The sequence below is a fragment of the Triturus cristatus genome, chromosome 1_2 (assembly GCF_964204655.1).
Source record: "Triturus cristatus chromosome 1_2, aTriCri1.1, whole genome shotgun sequence".
NCBI classification, from domain to species: Eukaryota; Metazoa; Chordata; class Amphibia; order Caudata; family Salamandridae; genus Triturus; species Triturus cristatus.
Window position 1 is genome coordinate 137,238,211 of NC_140580.1, and position 21,443 is coordinate 137,259,653.

Below are 21,443 nucleotides of genomic sequence, written 5' to 3' on the forward strand. Positions count from 1 at the left end.
ACACAGGCTCTTGTGACCGAAGAACGGCTCCTTGCTCAGCAGCACAACAAACCGGCTTCCTGCTCAGAAGCACTGCTGACCTACTCCCTACTAAGCAGCATTCAGTACCAGCTCCCAACCTGACAGCATCTGAGACTATCTCCCTAACCTGTAGCATCTGAGAGAAGCACCTCATTAATCAACACCCTCATCTGCCTTGCTACCAGTAGGCAACCCAAACTGGCTCCCTACCTTTTAAAATCCATGACCAGATGTCCTTGCCTGTTGCATCATTATACTTCAATATCCCAGACTGGCTCCATAACTACTGGCACCGGAGACTGGTTCTCTAAGCATCAGCTTCTCTGGCTGGCTACTTGTCGGATAGTACCCCAAACTGGCTATCTATTACAATCTACCTCAGTTCACTACCTCTCACTTCACTAAAGTGGCCCCTCACATGTCAGCCTCACAGAATGGTTTCTAGGGATGGAGCAGTTGAAGGAGGGTGGGGGTGCAAACTATGGGTAATAGAGAAATCTCCAACTGAACACGTTTAAATGCATTTTACTGCACTATCAGTGTTCTGGGCTAACACTAGTTTACCTAATGGTTTTAACTAAGCATATTTTTCATCAGAAACTAGAAGTTCACTGCAAGGGTGCCCGTGGAAATAGAATCTAATCAAACAGTAACCCCAATAAAAGATCACATCGAAGATGGGTGGCTATTGCTATTATGATAGGGATTAAGATGGTAAAGATAACAACACATAACCATTCAAGTCATAGAATGGCCTACTTAGGAGTATTTGAAACCATAAGGAACCAACAACTGCTAATCTCCCCTATCCACCTGTATGCTGCATGTCATTTTGCTTTTATCAGATAATGTGTGTTTATCCTTTGGTGAACGACGTAAAACAATTGGATGCTGCACTTACTGGGCGGTCTCATCTCTAGGCACAGTTTATGAAAAAAAACTGAGAGAACTACAACCAGAAAGGAACACAGGCCTTTCGATTGTCCTAAAACTAGAAAGATAAAGAAAACATCTGATACTTACAGTATACAAAGAGGGATAAAGGAATTGGTCTTGCCTTTTGTACAGAGCCACAGAGAGATGCACACACTGATAGACATGACATATGCAAACACATGGACGAGCACACACCTACACATAACCATGCACACTCAGAACACACCCAAAGATACCAAAGTGCACACACAAACAGATCTACATTCACACATGGACACATGACAAGTACACAAAGGCAGATGGACCAAAAAGGGTCATTACAGAGACAGTCATACACTTATGCAAAGGGATCGTTAGACATGCAGCCACTCACATATGCACAGACCATAAGGCTCACACATACTCAAACATACACAGAGCTGCATTGAGTTCCATACAAAAAGTCAGGGAACACCCATATGGCTTAAATGGACAGAGCGTGGACTCTTTCAGTTCTCGGACTAGTCTTAGAAATAAATCCCTTCAATTAGATGCTGGAAGACTTCAGTCCTCATGAAAATGAAATAATTTCTTTGGAATGAATATCTACATGCAACAGAGGTGCGCTCTCCATTCCTATACCGTCCTTGACCAGTCTGATATAATAATGCACTAGAAGCATTGCAATTCAGCAACTCTCAGCATTTAAACAGGTCACATTCATGGTTGCCAGATCGTTCTATAAACACCAAACAATACGTGTTCAATCCTCAGCTTTCCTTTTACAAATTATCATTGGGCATGTTTCTCTAACTAGGTCACAAAAAGCAAAGAGACTACAATTCACAGAAACCGATAATTTGGTACATAAAAACCTAGGACTATAAATTACCATATGCGGAGAGATCAGGAAACTCATCTCTGTATGCGGATGTAAACCGCAGTCTGCATACATTAACCACGTTTCTACACTAAACATACACGCTGAATATTTAAATTTTCGTTCTTCGTAAAGTTTTTCCTATTGGCGTGGCATTTTGTGGGAAGCTTACTACATTCAATATCAATGTTTAGTCTTTTTGAATTTGCAAATGTATTCTCATATTTAAACTGAACACCTTAAGTCATTCCCCGCACTAACTGTGAAGATAAAATGCACAGGGAGGTTCACATCTAATGGACGCTTCAATGTTTTATCTAGAGGGACAGATTTCTATCTGCACTACCAAGGAAAATAAGATGCCCCAGGAAGAATATATTGCAACGGCAAAACTCAATTCCTCTTTTACTCAATCAATGGCAAAGCTAGCATTTTCACAGGAAGAAACACTAGTACAGTTGAAATGAAGTTGATTCTGTAAAGACAACTATAGAAACTATGGGAGTGTTCAGGTGATGCAATTAACATATCTCACTAGACTCCAGGTGCTTAATGCATAAAACACATTATTTGTCGCAAACTGCAATTCTCGAAATCACGGATTTGTGATCACAACAGTGTGTTTTCAAATGAACTAAAACCCTTTTGCAAAAGCTCTTGGAAGTTGAACAAGCATTGGCATAGCCAATAGGTCTCGCCTTTGGGACCGTATAAGTGTTTAGCTATGCAACAGTTGCAAAACTAAATACTTGTAAGGTCCCAAAAGCGAGACCTATTTGCTTTGATCACGATCAAACATCAAAGCGGGCCGTGAAAGTAACCGCGGTGCGCACCCCCGCGCACATGCACTGTAGCTCTATGCTGGCCTGGTAGCACTTTTTGGAGCCCTCTCAATAAGTCTCGCCAGACCAGCGCATGCGCTGGGTCAGGCGAGACCTAAAAAGGGTTCTGCTACTCAAGCCAAGTCACATTTACGAGGTGGCAAGGAAGGTCCATCCTCTCATAATTATGAATCGCAATGCTGTGCATCTATAGTTTGTGTATGCTACTGCTGCCACAAAGTACTGATCAGATATATACATCTGAATCTGGGCGTTATAGAATTTGTAAATGCGAAACAAAATCTCTCCCTGACGGACTGCATCCCCTTTGTGAATTCTGTCGGGTAGACTGTGGGGCAGAGGTTGCAGGGGAGGGGGACGGGGAAGATTTAAAAGACAGTGGAACAGAGGATCAATTCAGCTCCAACCTTTTCCTTCCCAAACGTTACGCTTTTTTTCGGTCGAGCCTAGGCAGTGCATGCGCTGCTGCGAGGCATGCAGTATTGGAGTATGGCTTTAAAGTCCCACCCAGTCTTCACCCATATTTTGAATTGGCTTGCGTCACTGACCTTCGTAAACACTGGCTTCCGAGTCGTTATTAGGCTGGTTAGTCCCTCCTTGATACCGCCTTGTCTGCATTTGTTACCTCCCATAACGACTGGAACTTTTTACTTGTCTTGTTGCACAGTCTGCTTTATCTTGGCTGTGAGCGCTATTTTGTTTAATAATTTGCCCCTATTCCAGCCAGTAGGTCCAAGCACGCCGCCCGCTTTCATTTTACTTACTAATGGCAGTCCACTTTAACTATAGAGGCACCATTTCTTTCTTTATTTATTTCAGCAGCACGGTCTGCTTTAAGTAAAGAGGCCGCACTTACAATTATTTTTTTATATTTTACTTTTTTCTGTAAAAGCGCCCATGCGTTGCTTTCACATTCATGGAGGCCGCACCCCTTTCTTTAGACAAGCCCTGTCTAAAGAATGGTGTGGTGCTACCAATAAAGTGAAAGCGCGCATGCGCACTTAAAAAAAAATATATATATCTAATTGTCAACTTGACAAACACATGCTTTTTTTGTCAAAGAGTCCCATGCCGCTATTTTACTTTAATGTCGGCCACGCCCCTTTAGATGCAGCTTATCTAAAGAAAGGGGCGTGGCCTCCACAAATGTGAAAGGGCCGCTTGGGGGCTAGTAAACAAAAAAAAATTTGCAATGGAATAGGTCATGCATTTGCAAGAGTTTAAGCTATTACACTGTCACTAGCTAAAACTCTCGTAAATGCGAGATGAATTGCATTGTAAATGTGTTTTTTGTTTTAAGCAGCCTGACACGGACTGCATTAAAAAAAAAAAAAAAAATTAGCATGTGGGAATAAGAAAGTAAGGAAGAAATTCTGCTGTCCCTTGTGGATCACCGTTACTGCATGGGAAACCAATCACTGGGGGGGTTCCAATCCCAATATGCGTGATTCATATTCATTAGGAAGGTCATTTAGTAGCTCTCTGTAAATGGCCGATTTCAGATACAACTTCTTTATAAACAAGTCGCATCGCAATTTGCATCCTTGCTGCAATCCAGTCGGTGTGCAATCTGTACACTATGGATTAGGAACAGCGATTAATTAGTATGTAGGGACCTCATTTTTTGCTACAAATATTGAGGTACTCAACTGTGGAAATACTTGAAGGTCACCTTGAAACAGTGAAACCGACAGTGTTAAGAAAAATGATTGGTGCCTGCCCATAAACCAGCTTAAATCAACGCATTCTGGTTCAACGCAATCGTCAAAAGTATTTATTGGGGAGATCAACGTATAACAGTTACAATAAATATAGCCTCAAATGTACCAAATACTGTTTTTGGATTCTTATAAGAGAAGATTGGGGAGCTGGTGTGGCTTAACAGCCAGAGATACAGACTTTAGAATTGCGTCACTAGGTTCGAGTCCCAGCAGGCTTAACATCCTGTGATTCTGGGCAAATCCCTTAATCTCCCCAACCCCACAAAAAATGAATGTGTCCTTGTGTAATGTAAACTAGTGCTCATGTAAAGCGCCCCAATACCTTTGGGTCGAGTTTGCGCTATATAAAAAGAACTGCAAAAAAAACAAAAAGGGGGAAGTTACAGATCTAAAGCATCAAGTAAATGTGTTTTTTTGTTTTTTACACTGGATGATATTTCAGGCAAAGTGCGCATTTCTGATACAAAAAAAAGACAGTTTCGAATTGCGATTTACAATTTTTCAAAACTTTTTTGCAATGAAAATTAGGATTTTCTCAAATCGTTTTTAGTATTACACATTGCTATGTGCAGTAATAAACAGGAGGTCTTCTGGCTTGGATGCGGTAAATTGTAGCCAGCTGGCCCATTCTCCAGGCGAACAAGACTTTATTCAGTGCAGGCAAGCAATTGCCAAAGGACGACACCCAGGTTACCTTGACATAACATATTGTGCATTAAGACAAATGAGGCTTCTTGTAAACCATAACCGCTGCACAGATATGCAGCCATAGACCCATGCACACAGAACCAGGCACACATCTGTCCTTCCCTGGGAGCTCCCAACTTACATCTGCTTTGCCGAGCGTGTAGAGCGTCTCGAGGATCTTGTGATGCAGCAAGTACTCCATGCAGGGCCCAGTCTCCCCCGACTCCCGCTCATTTTCTTCTTGCACCAGAATATCGAGCATCTGTTCCAGATGGGAGGGGATGTTCGTGTCGGTCACTGGAGCCTTATCATCTAGGAGTGACGAGAAAACACCCTTAACAGAAGAAAGGAGCATGTACACCACACACCTCATTAGTCAAACACCTCAGCAGTCTTTGAAAAGTGCTGGCTCCATCTTTTATAAATGCATTTATCATCAGAGAGTTAAGTATTCATTTCAGGAGGTTCACGAAAGCGTGACCTCTACTATAAAATCGATGTCTAAGATACCATCTTTTAGACTACAGTGTTAGTTCAAGTAAAATGATCTAAGTAATTCAAGATTTTACTGTGTACTCTGGGGCAGCCATTTGCCTCACATAATGGTCGTTTAAGTAACGCACGATTATTCATACCCTATATCGACATATGCAGTGAGGGGGCACTGGTGCCCCTATAAAGATGGGCGATGTCTCTTTGGACTATTATTATGCCACAGTGTGGTAGTGTCTTTGTGTAATGATTGCCATTAATGTCATTAAAGATATTGGAAAGGTTGAAACTGGGAGTGTGCTGACTGGAAAATCCAGGATACTCGACAATACTCAAATAACTCTTAACAGATGGCTTTAACAGTAGGACATTACAAGATGACAAAACGAAAGACAGCTGTGGTACGGTGGGCCCTCTGTCATATTGGAAAGGGTTCCCTTACCATTTTGTACACATGGAACATTATGAAATAAACTTTGTGGAAATACTAAAAATGAATAAGGTAGACTTGGCTGATAAGGCCATCACAGGCAGGCATACGAGGGCATCTTTCCAGTCCTCTGCAAATAGTTTGACTGCACATAATGCGTGCATGGAAGAGAAAGAGTCTTGGGATATAATGACTATGGATGTGTATATGCGAGGATGGTGTGACTAAATTGCGCAAATAAACAAACCAAAATAAATTAGATTTATGTAGAGCAAAGTTGTTTTAACAGGTGAAGGAAAGTAAACAAGAGTTGGAAATCACGTCCACAGTTGAAAGAGGCCGATGAGATCCCACCATGTGAAGCCTTGTAGGGTGTTTAACTGGGCAAGACTTTTTCCAACTCAAAAGGGAGTTTATTCAGTCAATTTGCCATCCCTACAAATCACGTAAAACATTCGCTACAGAGACTGAAAACTTATCTGGTAGAGATGGTGGAGCCCAATTGAAAGCTTTCCCCAGTACAGGTAAAGCAGGGTGAGTGATCACCTAGCATCCATCTCTCGGTTCATTAGGCTGTGTCAAAGTGAGATTCAGGGAGCAAAACCATTCATCACCACCACATTAGATATTATATTTAGGAACACACACAACATATAACATAACTCACAACTGACCGCCATGTTGTTCTTCAGTTAACTGTTTTTGTTTGTATCTGTGCCTTTGGTAACATTTGTTTTGTTCATGGCTTTTGAGTGCGCCCAACCCACTCGGAGTACAGCCTTTGGGCGAGCGCAGTGGGGTTAAGCCACTGTACCTTGCCAAGGTGCTGCTTCACCAGGGGATAGCCACAGGCCCTACCTCCTGCCTTCCAAGCAAAGGCAGACACTTATTTTAGTGTTTGGTTTTCCTCGTTTGTATTTTTTGCCCCCCATTGCCTGAAACTTGCAACTCTGAGAAGACTTCCAAGTCAGGAACAAAATAGCCTTCAAATCCAGCACCCAAAATTGACGCTGGTGAGTCACCTCTGACTTGAGCACCAAATATAGCACCGATTTCTATCACTTCAACTCGCGAGTTTAAAAAAGTCAGAAAATACAACTCTCATCCCAAATCCAGCTAAACACATCATCTTAACATTTGAAAATACTCTCAGATAGATACACTACATATATTCCAAGATTATTACTCTGAGATTTGTAGATCCCAGACACCAGTAATGCGCCAGGAGCTGACTCAATTCCTAGACCTTCAACTATGCCCGGTGCCCCACCCGCAGATAAATAGGAGCTAGAAACGAGAATCAAGCCAACAGACGTAACGCGCGCGATCAGATCACTAGCGCGTAACAAAGCACCAGGAATGGATGGTTTCCCACTAGAATATTATAGCACTTTTGAGGCTCAGTTAACGTCCCAGATGGCAGCCATGTTTGAGGATGCGCTGACCAAGAGGCGGACTCCCGCGCTCGCTCCGCGAATCGATCAGTGACATTCCCGAAACCGCATAGGGACCCGACACTTCCTGCTTCCTATAGACCAAACACGCTATTGAATGTGGACTGCAAAATACTGGGTAAGATACTGGCAGATAGCTACAGTCAAATTCTCCCAGCGTTGGTGCACCCAGACCAATGAGGGTTTGTCCCAAGACACAACACCTTGCAGAATTGAGGCAGACTGTTCCACAGTCAAGATAGGGCGAGAGACCATTTTCCGCGGGCAGCATGCCTAATCTTAGACCTTGAAAAGGCCTTCGATACATTACTATGGCCATACTTGTTCACAGTCCTTCGGAAGGTAAATATAGGCCCAACTCTACTGGCGTATACACAACTTCTCTATAGAGGCCTCACCTCCAGGGTCAGAATGGGTAAACTTATTTCTGCCCCATTTCCGGTGGAGAGGGGTACCAGACAGGGGTGTCCCCTTTCCCCCCTCCTGTTTGCTCTGGCGGTGGAGCCCTTAGAAATACGGTTAAGACGGGAGGAAGAAGCATGGGGAATTCCAATTGCTGACACGGTGCACTGAGTATCGCTATACGCAGATGATCTTCTGATCTACGTCCTTGACGTTACCAGTGACCTCACCCCCATATGGTCAACGCTGCAGGAATTCAAAGCGATATCCGGTCTCAAAGTCAATTGGGACAAGTCCACGATCTTCCCGCTTAGCCCCCTTCTGGTGCCTTTAAACAGCACAGTTAGAACACAGACAATCACATGGAGTGCCGAGGCCCCTTGCTACCTGGGAGTGCGGCTGTACCATGCTCCTGCAGACCTAGATGAGGGAAATCACAGAAAGACATTAGTGGGATTGCGAGTGGCTGTAGGCTTCTGGAAGACACTGCCCTTGGCTCCCATCGGGCACGTGGCCATCGATAAAATGATTATTTTGCCTAGGCTGCTGTAACATTTTGTGAACCTCCCGGTCATACCACCGCGTTCCTTCTTCAGGGAACTAGATACACTACTGACAACATTGATTTGGGAAGATGGACGACACAGGATAGCCTTAACCACACTGCAATTACCTATGACTTGGGGGGAGAGGGGGGGGGGGGGTTTGGGGGCTCCATCCTTCGAGGCATACTTCCTCGCGGTGCAACGCCAATGGCTATCTCATTGGACAGTGAAACGGCACATAGGAGAAACAGTTGCCAATGAGGGTCGGGTGCCCCTTCCAGCTATCCGAAGACGGTTGATGCCGGGTTCCAAGCCATCACGCACATTCCCTCTGCACTTGTCCCTAGCACGTAAATGTATGCTACGAATACACGTATATCAATAGGAAAACCCTTATATTCCCCACTGCTCCCACTAGTGGGATTTCCCCGAAAGGACAAATACTATACTGCAGGAGCCCCATGAATTCGGACGGACCACGATGTGATCGAAGTCGAATCTCATTTTGAGGAAGGACAGTTACAGACATATGCCCAACTGGCGGAACTCTATGAAATTCCACCAGGGCAATTCCTGACACATAGGCAACTCTTAGAAAGTGGCCGACATTATTGGAATTTACGAGAGGGGGAGCCCCCGACATATCCAGCCTTACACACGATTCTTCGAATGGGTGCAGGCAGGCACCTGGTTACCTGGCACTACAAAGCGATCTGAGAGCTGAATAATGCCCCCCTAGACACGCTGCGGCAAACTTGGGAGGACGAGGTGGGATGGGTATTCCAAGATAAAGAATGGGAAGAAGTACTGGAATACCCCAAAACAGTTTCTAGGAATGCGCGTTTCCAAAACATACAATTCAATGTACTGCACCGAGCATATTTAACACCCCAGCGGTTACACCGATTTTACCCTGACACACAATTCACTTGCCCCCGCTGCCAGACCCAGGAAGCGAATTTTAAACACATGTTTTGGGACTGCCCCACCATCAGACAGTTCTGGGAGAAGGTACAGCAGACACTCCAAGCGATTGTAAATCTCCCGAACATATCCACATGGGAAACATGCGCCCTGGGAGTTTACAGCAAAAAGAAAACTGAAAAATTACAATGGCGTTTTGCATCCCCGACGCTTCTCCTGGCAAAAAGGGGAATAGCTATGTATTGGAGAGCCCCAACAGGTCCCCCAGAAGAGGCATGGGTGGGCGCTATGAAAAAATGGGGCGCAGCAGAAAAAGAGGCACTGAGAGAACAGGAAGTGAAAGGCATACGCAAACACCCCATTTCAATGGAATGAGCACAGCTGCTATTCCAATTTACACAGGAAACGACAACAGAGGCAACACCTGAGACCTCACAGGCCCAATCTCACGCTCCAGCCTCACTTCCATAAGGCAAGCACCAGCCTCCCCGGTATAGCAACGAGACACACACCATCTATGTCCTATCCAGGACGTGTCAGGCACATCTCCACGCAGCCTTGGGTGTGGCCCTACTTTCTCCCCCCCCCCCCCCCTCCAGCCCCCCCAATTCACGCAATGGCACAGTACAGCTGAATCGCAGCCAGATACATCACTGCTTGTCAAGAAGCATAATCCGACAGCTCCCATTCCCCCCTATCACCTAGTTACCCTTCCACAGTTCAGTTTTGCTTTCTCCATTTGGGCATTTCCGAAATCAAATTAAACTGTCAGGGAATACAGCCACGCATCCTACATATGATAACATGTGGGGGTAAAGGTGAGGGAGAGGGGGTAAAGGTGAGGGAGAAACACCAATCAACTCACACCCGCGGGAGTTACTCCCAACGATATATCATGTAACATGTTAAAGTATGTTGAGACACGATAGAAAATAATTCAACACCCGTAAATGTATGATGTACTAGGTTTATGATGCAATAACAACTTGTAACAGGAAATGTAAAAGACCCAATAAACAGATTTAAACAAAAAAAAAATCTTAACATTTGAAAATGTGACTGGAAGATTGACTTGCGAGTCTAAAAGGAAAAAATAGACAAAATTGAAAACATTTAAAACCCGCTCTGCACTAAGATCTCAAAAACTACTAGGCAACCCCCCAAAAAAAAACAACAACAAAGTTCTACTTTCATGCCAAGTTTGCTATAAATCTGTCGAGTTGTTGGGGCTGTCCGGCTGTAGACAGAGCAAAATTTCCAATTTAAGCTAAAATGGAAAATCACGCATTTTTTAACACCTGCTCTCATTTTTCCGATGGACTGATTTATACAAGAATTGGCAAGCTGTAAAATTAGCTGACTGATTTCACATACTAACACGTTTTGTGCAAATCCATCCACCGGGTTAAACGTTACAGGCAAATCAAACAATACCTTTTCGATGGAAAGTGTTACTCAAACATAACTACACAGTGGCTATCGCAACTAAGTAATGTGTGCGGTTACTGTAAACTAATTAAATGTTATTGTGCTGCTGTACTTGCAACTAATGCAAAACACAGTAATAACAAGACTGCTGGATACTACTGTTGAAAATCGATAAGATTTAGAGACCTGCGCAAATAGGTCCTAAAGCCATTACTGCACAGTTGCCATTTTCTTTTTTTATTTACTATTACTAGCAGCAGGAGGCTGGTGAGAATGGAACAAAAGGCAGGTAACACCATGGTATTACTGTATACCTGCAAATAGAATTTAGAACTAAAAAACCCAAATGTATGCACATTTATGCCCTAAAATGCTTTAATTGCGACACTAAATGAGTACGAGTTCAATTCACTAGGGAAATCTCAATGGTTTAAATGACTACGTACGCCTCTCGTATATAGAACTCCCAAAATCCGTTCTTGCTAGTCTGCGCAGAATAAAGCATAGGCTAACAAACAACCGTTGACTGATGTGGCTCCCTGAACCAACAATCACTCCTTCACTACAGCCATCAGGTACAAAATATTCCTGGAAGCCCTGCCTGTAAATAGAATTCCACATGGACAGTGCAAGGAGGGAAACATTAATTTGCATCACATGTTCACTGACAATGCAGGAGCTACAAGCACATCAACAACCATAATGGCACTCTGCCCAGGCACCTCTAGGGGGTTACTTATGGCCACTTGGCATTTCCCAATTGCTGCACATTTAAGCTTGTGTCTGGAGTGTTTTTCAGCGAAATCGTGCTGCTTGGTTACACACATTTAAAATCCCCGGAGGACAGGCCGTTATGTCGGCCACGGATAAGAGCAAATATGCAGTGGGATAAAGACAAGGGTTAAGTGCATTGCTATCTAACGCTATGACTGCAGGCTGCTGGGGCGTAGAAGAGGAGTCAATTTTAATATTTCAATTGGTGAGGGTAAACTTGCTTTTAAGTGGAAGTCTTGCAAGCAGAAGCCAAGAGGGAGGGAGGTGGAGATGTTAATGGCTAAGATGAAAAGCCAGTAATCAATTGTTCATCCCAACATAAATATTAATTAATATTGGGTTGTGAATCTATATTGTTCATATCGAGTAGTATAAATCAAACAACATAATAGTATACCATGCCATACCGTGTGTCCAGTTTTATAAAATAGTTAAAAAAATATAAAAACGTCCCAGGTCATTAAAACAAATAAAAAAATACATATATAATAATACCGAGACATCTAAATAAAAATGTCAGTTAAATACAATTCTACAGATAATAGTAGCGCGACATCACTTATAGTTATCCATGGACACATACCGGCAAAGAGTGTACTACTCGTGTATAAAACGATTTGAGAAATTGTTATGCAAGCAAACATAATAGTATCAACGCAAATCACTTACAGTTATCCAAGAAAAAAAATGTGCCAGCAAAGAGAGTACTCCTCGTGTTCAGGTGGCGTGGACCACAACAGCCATATTGGAAGTCCAATAAATAGCCCTACGTACGCAGTGCTAGTGTGAGTTAGTTTAGAAAATCACAGCAGCCATCTTAAAGCGGTTACTAGTCATCGTTCGCAATGACGGTGTGTGTTAAGTTATGTAGTCAACTATATATGTCAATAACTACATTACAAAAAAAAATGTCATGTAAAAGGAAACATTTCTTTATTTGTTTTAATGACCTGGGACGGTTTTTAAAACTATTTTATGAAACCGGACGCGCGGTATGGCATGGTATACAATTATGTTGTTTGATTTATACTACTCAATATGAACAATATAGATTTACAACCCAATATTAATTAAGATTTTATGTTGGGATTAACAATTGATTACTCGCTTTTTGCGTTTCTATTTCTCTTGCCCCTCTTTATTTCCCCTATGGCAATTTGAGTTATTTCTTTGTGTTTTGACTGTATGTTATTTTTGACCCAGGACTCTGGTGATTTTGATCTCTACTGGACTCTAGCATTATAGTGCTTAACATACCGGATATTGATTATGTGGATGGATTCTTACACTCCGATGTACCAAGTTATTACAACTGTTTGACATTTATTTATATTATAATTAGGCTTTCCTGATTTCAGTTTCTATTTTTGGTCAATTCTGGTGGGGTTTTTTCAGTGTTTTCAATACCTCAAAAAACGAGTGGTTATCAGTGGTTACACATTTTTCGCGCCATTAAAAACAACAGAAACAGTGTTTTTCCGGTGTTTATACAATGTTAGTGCATGTGTATAGACAGCATGTGTACAGGGTATATGAGGTCCAAATAAATTTTTACAAATCAAACTTATTGTAGTTCACCATACAATACTTCTTTACTGAGCCTTTTGTCATGTGCACTCACTCTTTCCTTCATATGTAAACGTTTATCTGTGAAAAGGCCCTCTCAACATTGGCATTTGAGACGGGCAACACCTAAACAGCCAGTACACAATTTGCTTACACTGGCAAATGACATAGCTTTCCATACCAATACTGGAGCACCTAACGATTGTGATTCTCTAGGACATGTTCGGCAACATATGCGTAAAATTGGGCACATATGCCCTTAGTTATTGAAGCGGTCAAAAATGAAGTTCTTTTCAAAATCTGGAGAAAAATCAGAAGGGATCTAGAACTTGTGCAGAGTACCTCAGTGAGGCTTCATTAACTTCAAATGCCATGGTTGGTGAAGGGACATTTCTATGCATCATTGCAAGCCATTTCCCATAGACTGTAAAATAAAATTTCCTAAATTGCTCCTCAACATTTCTTTGTTTACCAGGTGGCAAGAATTCTAACATGGAGCATGTTGCAGTGCCAAAGTCTCTAAAAGTGTCACCCAGCCCACTCTCAAGGAGATGTTTCACATCTACACCAATTACGCTGAACACTTGGTAGACAAGGGCGTTTTCAGACTCTAGTATTTTGATTATGTCCACTACATCAGTAATGTTTTCCTGTAAAAACGTAAGCATGCAGTAGACTGTACTTTTTACATCACTATCAATATGTGACCAAAGATCATCACATTTCTTGTCTTTGGCATCATCACTAAGCAAAGATTCTGTATACAGTTGCCAGATGGATTATATATGGTATTCACAGCCTCTAGGACGAAGAACCACCAGCTAAATTACGCAGTTAGGATTACTCTTTTTTTGATGGCACACAAAGCACAAAATGAAAAATATTTGCATTTTAGTTCCTGGGCATAATGAAACAGGGCACGGGAATGGACTACAAAGCCAATAGCATTCTTCATTAACTGTGAAGATTGTAAAGATGCTTTCAGCAAACCATCTAGCAAGTGACAAGGATCTCTTACAGGGAAGCACTTCAGCTCAGTTATTGATTTTGGTAGGTCATCATACACCTTTTTCATATGCATAGCTCAATTACTGCAAATACAAACAATATCACTCCAATCTTTATTGAACTTGGTAGGAACTTTTTGCAGCAGCATTCCAATTGACCCTGCGTTCCATCCAGCCATTTTACCGATCAGTGAAATCAATTGTAGCCAAAATATCAAATATGAATTTGATATTTCCCGATTCTCTACAGTTTATAAAAGAACTAAATAAGACCTAAAACATGCTTCTAAACACTGCATCTTTGGACCAAAGACCACAAAACTGAAAAAAGCAGAAGGAAGAAGAAGCAATATTTTAGTGACATCCCTAAAAACAAAACCCAAGCAGAACAATATTAGCCCAGTATTTCTTGCTGCTGCCTTGTATAACAAAGTTACACTATATTGGCCTCTTCAGGAAGAAATACAATTACTCTTTCACTCATCTTTTCCTTTGTTTGATTGGCACTTATTTTGTGGTTGTGAAGGTGTTTTTTCAGTGTTTATATGTTTACACTAGTGATGGCTATTTTCCTTTCGGTGGGGTTTTATCAGTTATTATAGGTTTAAACCTAAAACCAGATAACCTAATTATAATGTGTCACTCGGAAATGTGGGTCCTAGACACTTGTGTATTAAGGAGTCTATGTGTTTTGTGGTGTATGGTTCAATCTTTGGTCTAAATCACAGTGGCTCCATGGTTCAGGGCACTCATAATGGTTTTCTCCTTTTTTCCCCCATGCACAACTGATTGTCTTTAAGCTGATTATATTCAACTGCTCTTCGTTTGAAAAACTATATTGGATTGTTTCTCTTTTGGAATACGAACTGGCAGTGATATTCAGTACAAGCCTAATGTGAAGACTCTGACTGCACCGCTTGGGCCTGAACTGAAGACTTAGATTAACGTGGACTATTACTACGATATTACTGTATACATGACTATCTTTTCAATACCCGAGTTCTCAGATTTGTATGCTCATATCTCTTGCTATTCATTTGGAGGGCATTACAGGATTGTGGGTGGTAACTGACCCTCTTTTCCTAGGAGCACCTTCTATATATATTGTATTTGCTGTTTACCCCCCCCTAAAAATAAGATAGCAGTGCGCCCATTTTTGTTTTAAACCTGGTTACCATATTTCCCTTAATGATAAGCTGTTTTTGTTTTAAGTTATAACTTGCTTAGTAGTTGTACAATATAAGTTACAAAGAGTCTGTTAAAGTGTTATAACTTGTTAATGTACAAAAAAGCAATATATTGTGCTGTTACTAATGATATAGTGCGGGTAAGTAAGAGCAACATTTTGAAAAATGAAATGAAAGAGGGAAATTGAATTAATTGATGTAATACAATATCATGTGTTTAAAGGAGTTCTGACAACTTTTGGGGCCCTGCCACTGCACCTGCTGCACCATTCAAATCATGCCCCTAGTGCCTGCAAGAGAACTGCATATGGGACTGCCTGTTTAGTAGTAAAATATAGCAATGTTTGGTGTTTAGAGGAGTTACGACAACTTTTAGCTCCAGTGCCACTGCACCTGCTGCTCCATTCAAATCATGCCCCTATTGTCTGCAAGGTAACGGCACTTGTGAATGCTTATTTAGTAGTTAAATACAGCAATATTTGGTGTTTAGAAGAGTTCTGACAACTTCGGCACGGTGCCGCTGCACCACCATTGAAATCATGGCCCTAGTGCTTGCTAGATAACTGCTTGTGACTGCTTGTTTAGTAGTCAAATTTAGCAATATTTGGTGTTCATTGGGGTCCCTAGAGCTTTTGGCCCCGGTGCCACTGCACCCGATTCACCATTCAAATCAAGTCCCTTTTAACTGAAAGATAACTGCAATTGCCTGTATAGTAGAAAATATAACAAAATTAGGTGTTTAGAGGTGGTCTGACAACTTTCGGGCCCGGTGCCACTGCACCTGCTGCATCATTCAAATCACGACCAAGCTGTCTGCAAGATACCATCACTCGTGACTGCCTGCTTAGTAGTAAAATATAGCAATATTAGGTGTTTAGTGGGGTGCCTAGGGCTACTGCACCTGCTGCACCATTCAAATCATGACCCTATTGCCTGCTAAATAAATGCACTTTTGACTGTCTTGTTTAGTAGTACAATTTAGCATTAATCTGGGTTTAGTGGGGTCCCTAGAGCTTTTGGTCTCAGTGCCACTACACCTGCTGCACCATTCAAATCAAGTCCCTTTTAACTGCAAGATAACTGCAATTGTGACTGCCCATTTAGTAGTTAAATATAGCAATATTATGTGTTTAGAGGATTTCTCACAACTTTTGGGCCCGGTGCAACTGCACCTGCTGCCCCATTCAAATCATGACCCTGTACTCTGCAAAGTAACTGCACTTGTGGCTGTTTGTTTAGTAGTAAAATATAGCATAGCTCTTGTATATTGACTTCATTTTTACTGTGCAATGTTTATTACACCATTTAGAATTTGATCATAATGACCAAATAGATTAAGTTGAAAAAAATCTATCCGATAATGCCTACAAAGTGAAAAGAAAGGTACAGAGGCATGAATAGGATTTGTCACACACGTTCTAAGACAAAGCATCTGCTTTACACTCCTAAGTAATAACAAGCATTTGCAATGCAATAGGTCTTGCATTTACGCGAGTTTGAGCTATTAGCATTGTAAATGACAATGAGTTTTATTTATGTTTTGGGTTTTTAAAACATAAATAAAAGGCATTGTCATTTATAATGCCAATAGCTCAAACTCACGTAAATGCAAGACCTATTGTATTGCAAATGCTTGTTAAACCCACACTGAATTATATCGGGCACACCCCTATGAGAGACCCACCAGTTTTTTCATTCCACTTAAAGCCCTGGTGTTAATGCAAAGTCTCTGACTGCAGTGCTTTTGGGCAGATTTACTGTCTTACCCTGAGAGCTTACTCCAAAGCAGGAATGTCGCTCTTCAGTTGAGCCGATTTTCTTTTCCCCTTGGAAACTGCGAAGGTTGGCCTTGAATTGCCGAGATAAGTCAAGCACAGAGGGTAGAACGAAAAAAACCACATGAATGTGAAATGTAAAATTAACACAACACTGGAGCCCCCGGCACTGAAGAAACAGGACAGGAAGGAATTTTTCAAAATTCAAAATGTATGGAGTTAAATTAAGAGAAAGGGGAGAGTAAGAACGAAACTGAAAGGCAGAGGGAGGAAGTATTAAATATGCCAGAAGGAAGAACGACCAGCCCGTGCAGCGATTGAAGAAAAGCCAAGTGGGCCTGCTGGAGGAAATAAGGCTGCGACAGTGTGCTGAGAGCAGGAGCACGAGAGACCTCCGGCAGTTGCTGTCCTTATAGCGTGAAGATAGGAGACGCGCTGTGGAAATAGGAGATCAGCTTGGATGCTGGTGCATTTTTTGTTTAAAAAAAAAATATTTTAATAAACAATGAATTATCATGTGCCCAGAAAAGGGAGAGAGGAGGGACGAGGGAGAGAGGAGGGACGAGGGAGAGAGGATGGGGCGGGAGCAAAGGTAAGACCGACGGGTACTGCTCGCGCACGGAGCACATTAATGATATTTATAAAGGGAATGAGCAGCAGCAGGTAAGCGAGAAACTGGTTTTATATAGAGCGAACTACACCTGTAGGTATCTGAGTGCTTTATATGAGCACCAGTTGCGTTATCGACACGTTGGACGGCCCCGGCAGCGCCTGAGGGAAGATGGCGTCAGGAGGACACGGCGCCGCCTGGGGTCAGTAAACAAGCTGCGCCATTGTGAAAAAAAAATAGTGCCTACTAACTAATTAAGGAGACAGTGTAACGCCGCAAGTAAAACAGCCATTCGGATGGGCCGTCCAAAAAGGAGACAGGGCGGTAACAAAGAAGCCTCGTTTTCAATCGGAGGCCACCATTTAGCATAAAAGATGGGCGTGGCTTCAACTCCACTTCTGAAATATCCCGATTACAAGAAGCTTCGCAAAGCGAGCAGCGCGTGCGCGCGCTGCAACGCAGGTCTGCGAGACGTAAAAAGCAACCATTCCAGCCTACTGTTAGAAGCGGTCTGCCTTATCTGTGGGAAGAGATCTTATCTTGACAGTGAATGGGGCTTAAACAGTTTTAGTAGAAGTATGGTAAATGAGTGAAGCCATGGGAAGTTAACAAAAAAAAAAGTTCCACACGAAGGAACACAGTAATTCGGCATTGGGAATGGATAAGAGCCACCTTTTAAGATATAATAAATACAAGAGATTTCACAAGCACAGGGTTTGAAAAACCTAATAAATGTGACCTTCTGTAAGGTAACATTTGCTCACATAGGGTGCTCCAAATCCTTCAGGTTTCCTTTGCTCTATATGAAACTGCAAAAATATGTACATCACATAAACACAAAAACACAATACACTTTAATTGTACGAATATTAGAAACATTCTTTACAATACAATGTACTTGGATAACAACTTTACTGGAAGTTTTGAACTTCAAAAAACTCACAACTTCCAAAGGGTTGTTGCAAAGTCACTTTAAGCTTTATCTTCAAGGCATACATTTCAAAGGGAGCACTTTAATTAAAGAAGTTATGCATTCCTTTTTTACAGGCGGGGCGGAGGGAGCAGTGGCAGGGGACTGACTCTTGAAGTTCCAGTTCAGGGATACGTTTGTCACCTAATGAAGCTTGAAGTAGGCTCCACGTGCCACATGAACACAATACACTCTTTTTATTTTATTATTTATTTTTTACCATTTTGTAATTTATACGGGCATAGAATAACGAACACAAAATCAAGTTATAGGCATGCATCACACAATAAACATTACAAATATCAGAAGCTACAATCAATGACATTAAGGGCCCACGCAGGGACCCCCAGGACTGTAGGAAGCAGGGCATGAAGCATATTGCCTTGTCCATCCAATGAGTTTTTTACACTGTACCATCGTGTCACACATTACTGAGTGTAAGCAAGTAATATCTCAATGGCTCCCAGAAATCTTTAGGGCATTCCGCGTGAGGGAGAGTAGGGGGTAGGTCTCAGACCACTCCTCATACAGTCATATCTTATAGCCAGTCTTGAAAATGAAGCGCCCCCCCCCCCCCCCCCACACCACTGCGAGCCTTCGGTTACCTAGCAGGATAGCCATGGAGGTCAATTTGCTAAATTTCTTTGGTCTGTATTTCACACAGCCAAGTAACACGGGGAGAAGGAAGGGGGTGGGGAGGCGCTGGACTGGAATTTGTGCTCCGTCATTTCCTCTCTTGTTCTCATTATTTGTTCCCAGAATGAAGCCACGCCAGGTGTATATAGTCTTTCTGTTGGGTACCACATCTTTGGCATCTAGCGTCACTTGTAGGCGCATACCTGACAATGCACATTGGCGTAAGATAGACCCGGTTTAGAAATGTATAATTAATAAGTCTATATAAACAATTGGGAGACACTTCTTTTGTTTGTTGACAGCAATATTTCCATATCTCATCCAGGATGTCTAAAGCCAAATCCACTGCCCACAATTCTTGTGCATGGGTAACAGTCCCCTCAATTATCCCCATACTGCAGAAGAGTGTAGTGATTAATTTTTTTGGTTGGGGAGCGAATAACAGGATGGAAATTATGCCCCATTCTGTTGGTTCAGCAGGGAACAATGGGCAGAAAAAGCATGCTTCGTGATAAAGATTATCATAGGTGAGTGCATCCGTTAACGTATTAGTGGAGTCCGCCAAGTATTCCTGGAACGATTTAGATTTGGGATTACCAAATAACCACATAATATGTTTTTTATGGAGTTGCGACATGACAACGAATACACAATCTATATGTAGGGCGTTGTAGTGTTTAATGGGAATGAGGGGTGAATACATCACATGGACAGTGCAAATGGACACCATTAAGGACAACGCCCATCTCCTGCATTTCACCGTATGCATTTCCCAAGAGGGTCGAGGTAGATGAGAGTATGGGGCTTTCTGTAGGTGAAGTGGATGCATAACTCCTTTCTCAATAGCAACATGTGGCACGTCCCTACTGATATGAAGCCAATAATGAGCAAATTGCGCTTGTGCCACTAGATCAGGTGTCTCCAACCAGGATCGAGAACGCTCCCAGTAGCTCCCAGACACCTCCAAAGTAGCTTGCAGCGTTAAGTTCATTTTTAAGTAAGCTCAGGGTCACATTTTTCTTTTAATGTTAAGGGAAGGCTGGGTTTCCTTCACATTATTATCATCAGGCTGTAGATAGCAGAGCCTGATAATGAGCAGTGGTCAGTCAGATTTATGGGCCAGGCTGGGTCACAAATGTGAAGAAATGAAGCACTGAAATATTTAACTCTTAAATGAAAGTCCCTGTCGACTCAATATTGGAGCTTGAGAACAAAATGTTTCTGAATGATTTTGAACGGAAGGCCATTAAAATAAAAAGCTACTTTATTCAATGTGTTTTCTTTTCATTTTTATGTAAAGCGCCCCGATACCTTCGGGTCTAGCTAGCACTATATGAAACCTATAACTCAATAATAAATACCTTTGGGATTAACTTTATTTACATTTTCTCCCATTGTAAAATGTAACATTTACAAGCAGCAGGCTTTTTGCTTTCAGTGCCCAGTAGACACTTTGCATTATTTATAACTGAAAAATCGTCATTTTTTCCAAATTGGAGAAATTAAAAGTGAAGAAAACATTTTCTATGAAACATTAAGTATTAATGTCTTTCTCCACTTTCAATTAAGCCAAATACATCTTACTGTTTTATGAAGCATATTTTTACTCACTTAAAATTCCTCCCATTTCAACAAATGTATTTATCTGTTATAAATATGGCACCATGTCTACAGGCCACTGGAAGAAAGATGCTTGGTGTTTGTAAATGTGACACTCTGATATTAAGTTTCATGATACCGTGACATATTTATACTTGAAAAATACAGCCATTGTTTTAAGTTGGAGAAATTTAAAGTGCATATAAATATTCCATATTCTGAAAATTGCACTTTAAATTTCTCCCATTTATGTTAACCATGTAACAGGGCTACATATGGCGAAAGGTTTGTCCTGTGTCACAAGTACATGTGACAGTCTCTCAGTCCCCCGTACACTAATATCCTACTCGTACGCACACATACCCAAAGGCCACGCAGTAACCGACACATGGCAGTCCAGTCACAGAGTCTCTAGTCAAAGTATTTTGTTCAAACCATAGCATCTGGCTCTATGGACATTAGCTGTAAAGTCAATTCAGCTGGGCGTGGTGGCATCTGGCAACAATGCGCGAGTTGATTTGCCGTCAGTAGCTCCCAATGATTTTCACTGATCACAAGTAGCTCTCACTACAAAAAAG

General features: G+C 41.8%; 1 protein-coding gene across 1 annotated transcript in view; it reads right to left on the minus strand.

Moving 5' to 3' along the window:
• The window catches only part of FHIP2A (FHF complex subunit HOOK interacting protein 2A), a 246,797-nt gene that overhangs the window by 176,767 nt on the left and 48,587 nt on the right, over positions 1-21,443 (minus strand). Inside the window, exon 3 of the mRNA XM_085603279.1 lies at positions 5,209-5,378. Within this exon, the coding sequence (XP_085459405.1) occupies positions 5,209-5,378 (170 nt within the window). The remainder of the gene's footprint in view (positions 1-5,208; positions 5,379-21,443) is intronic.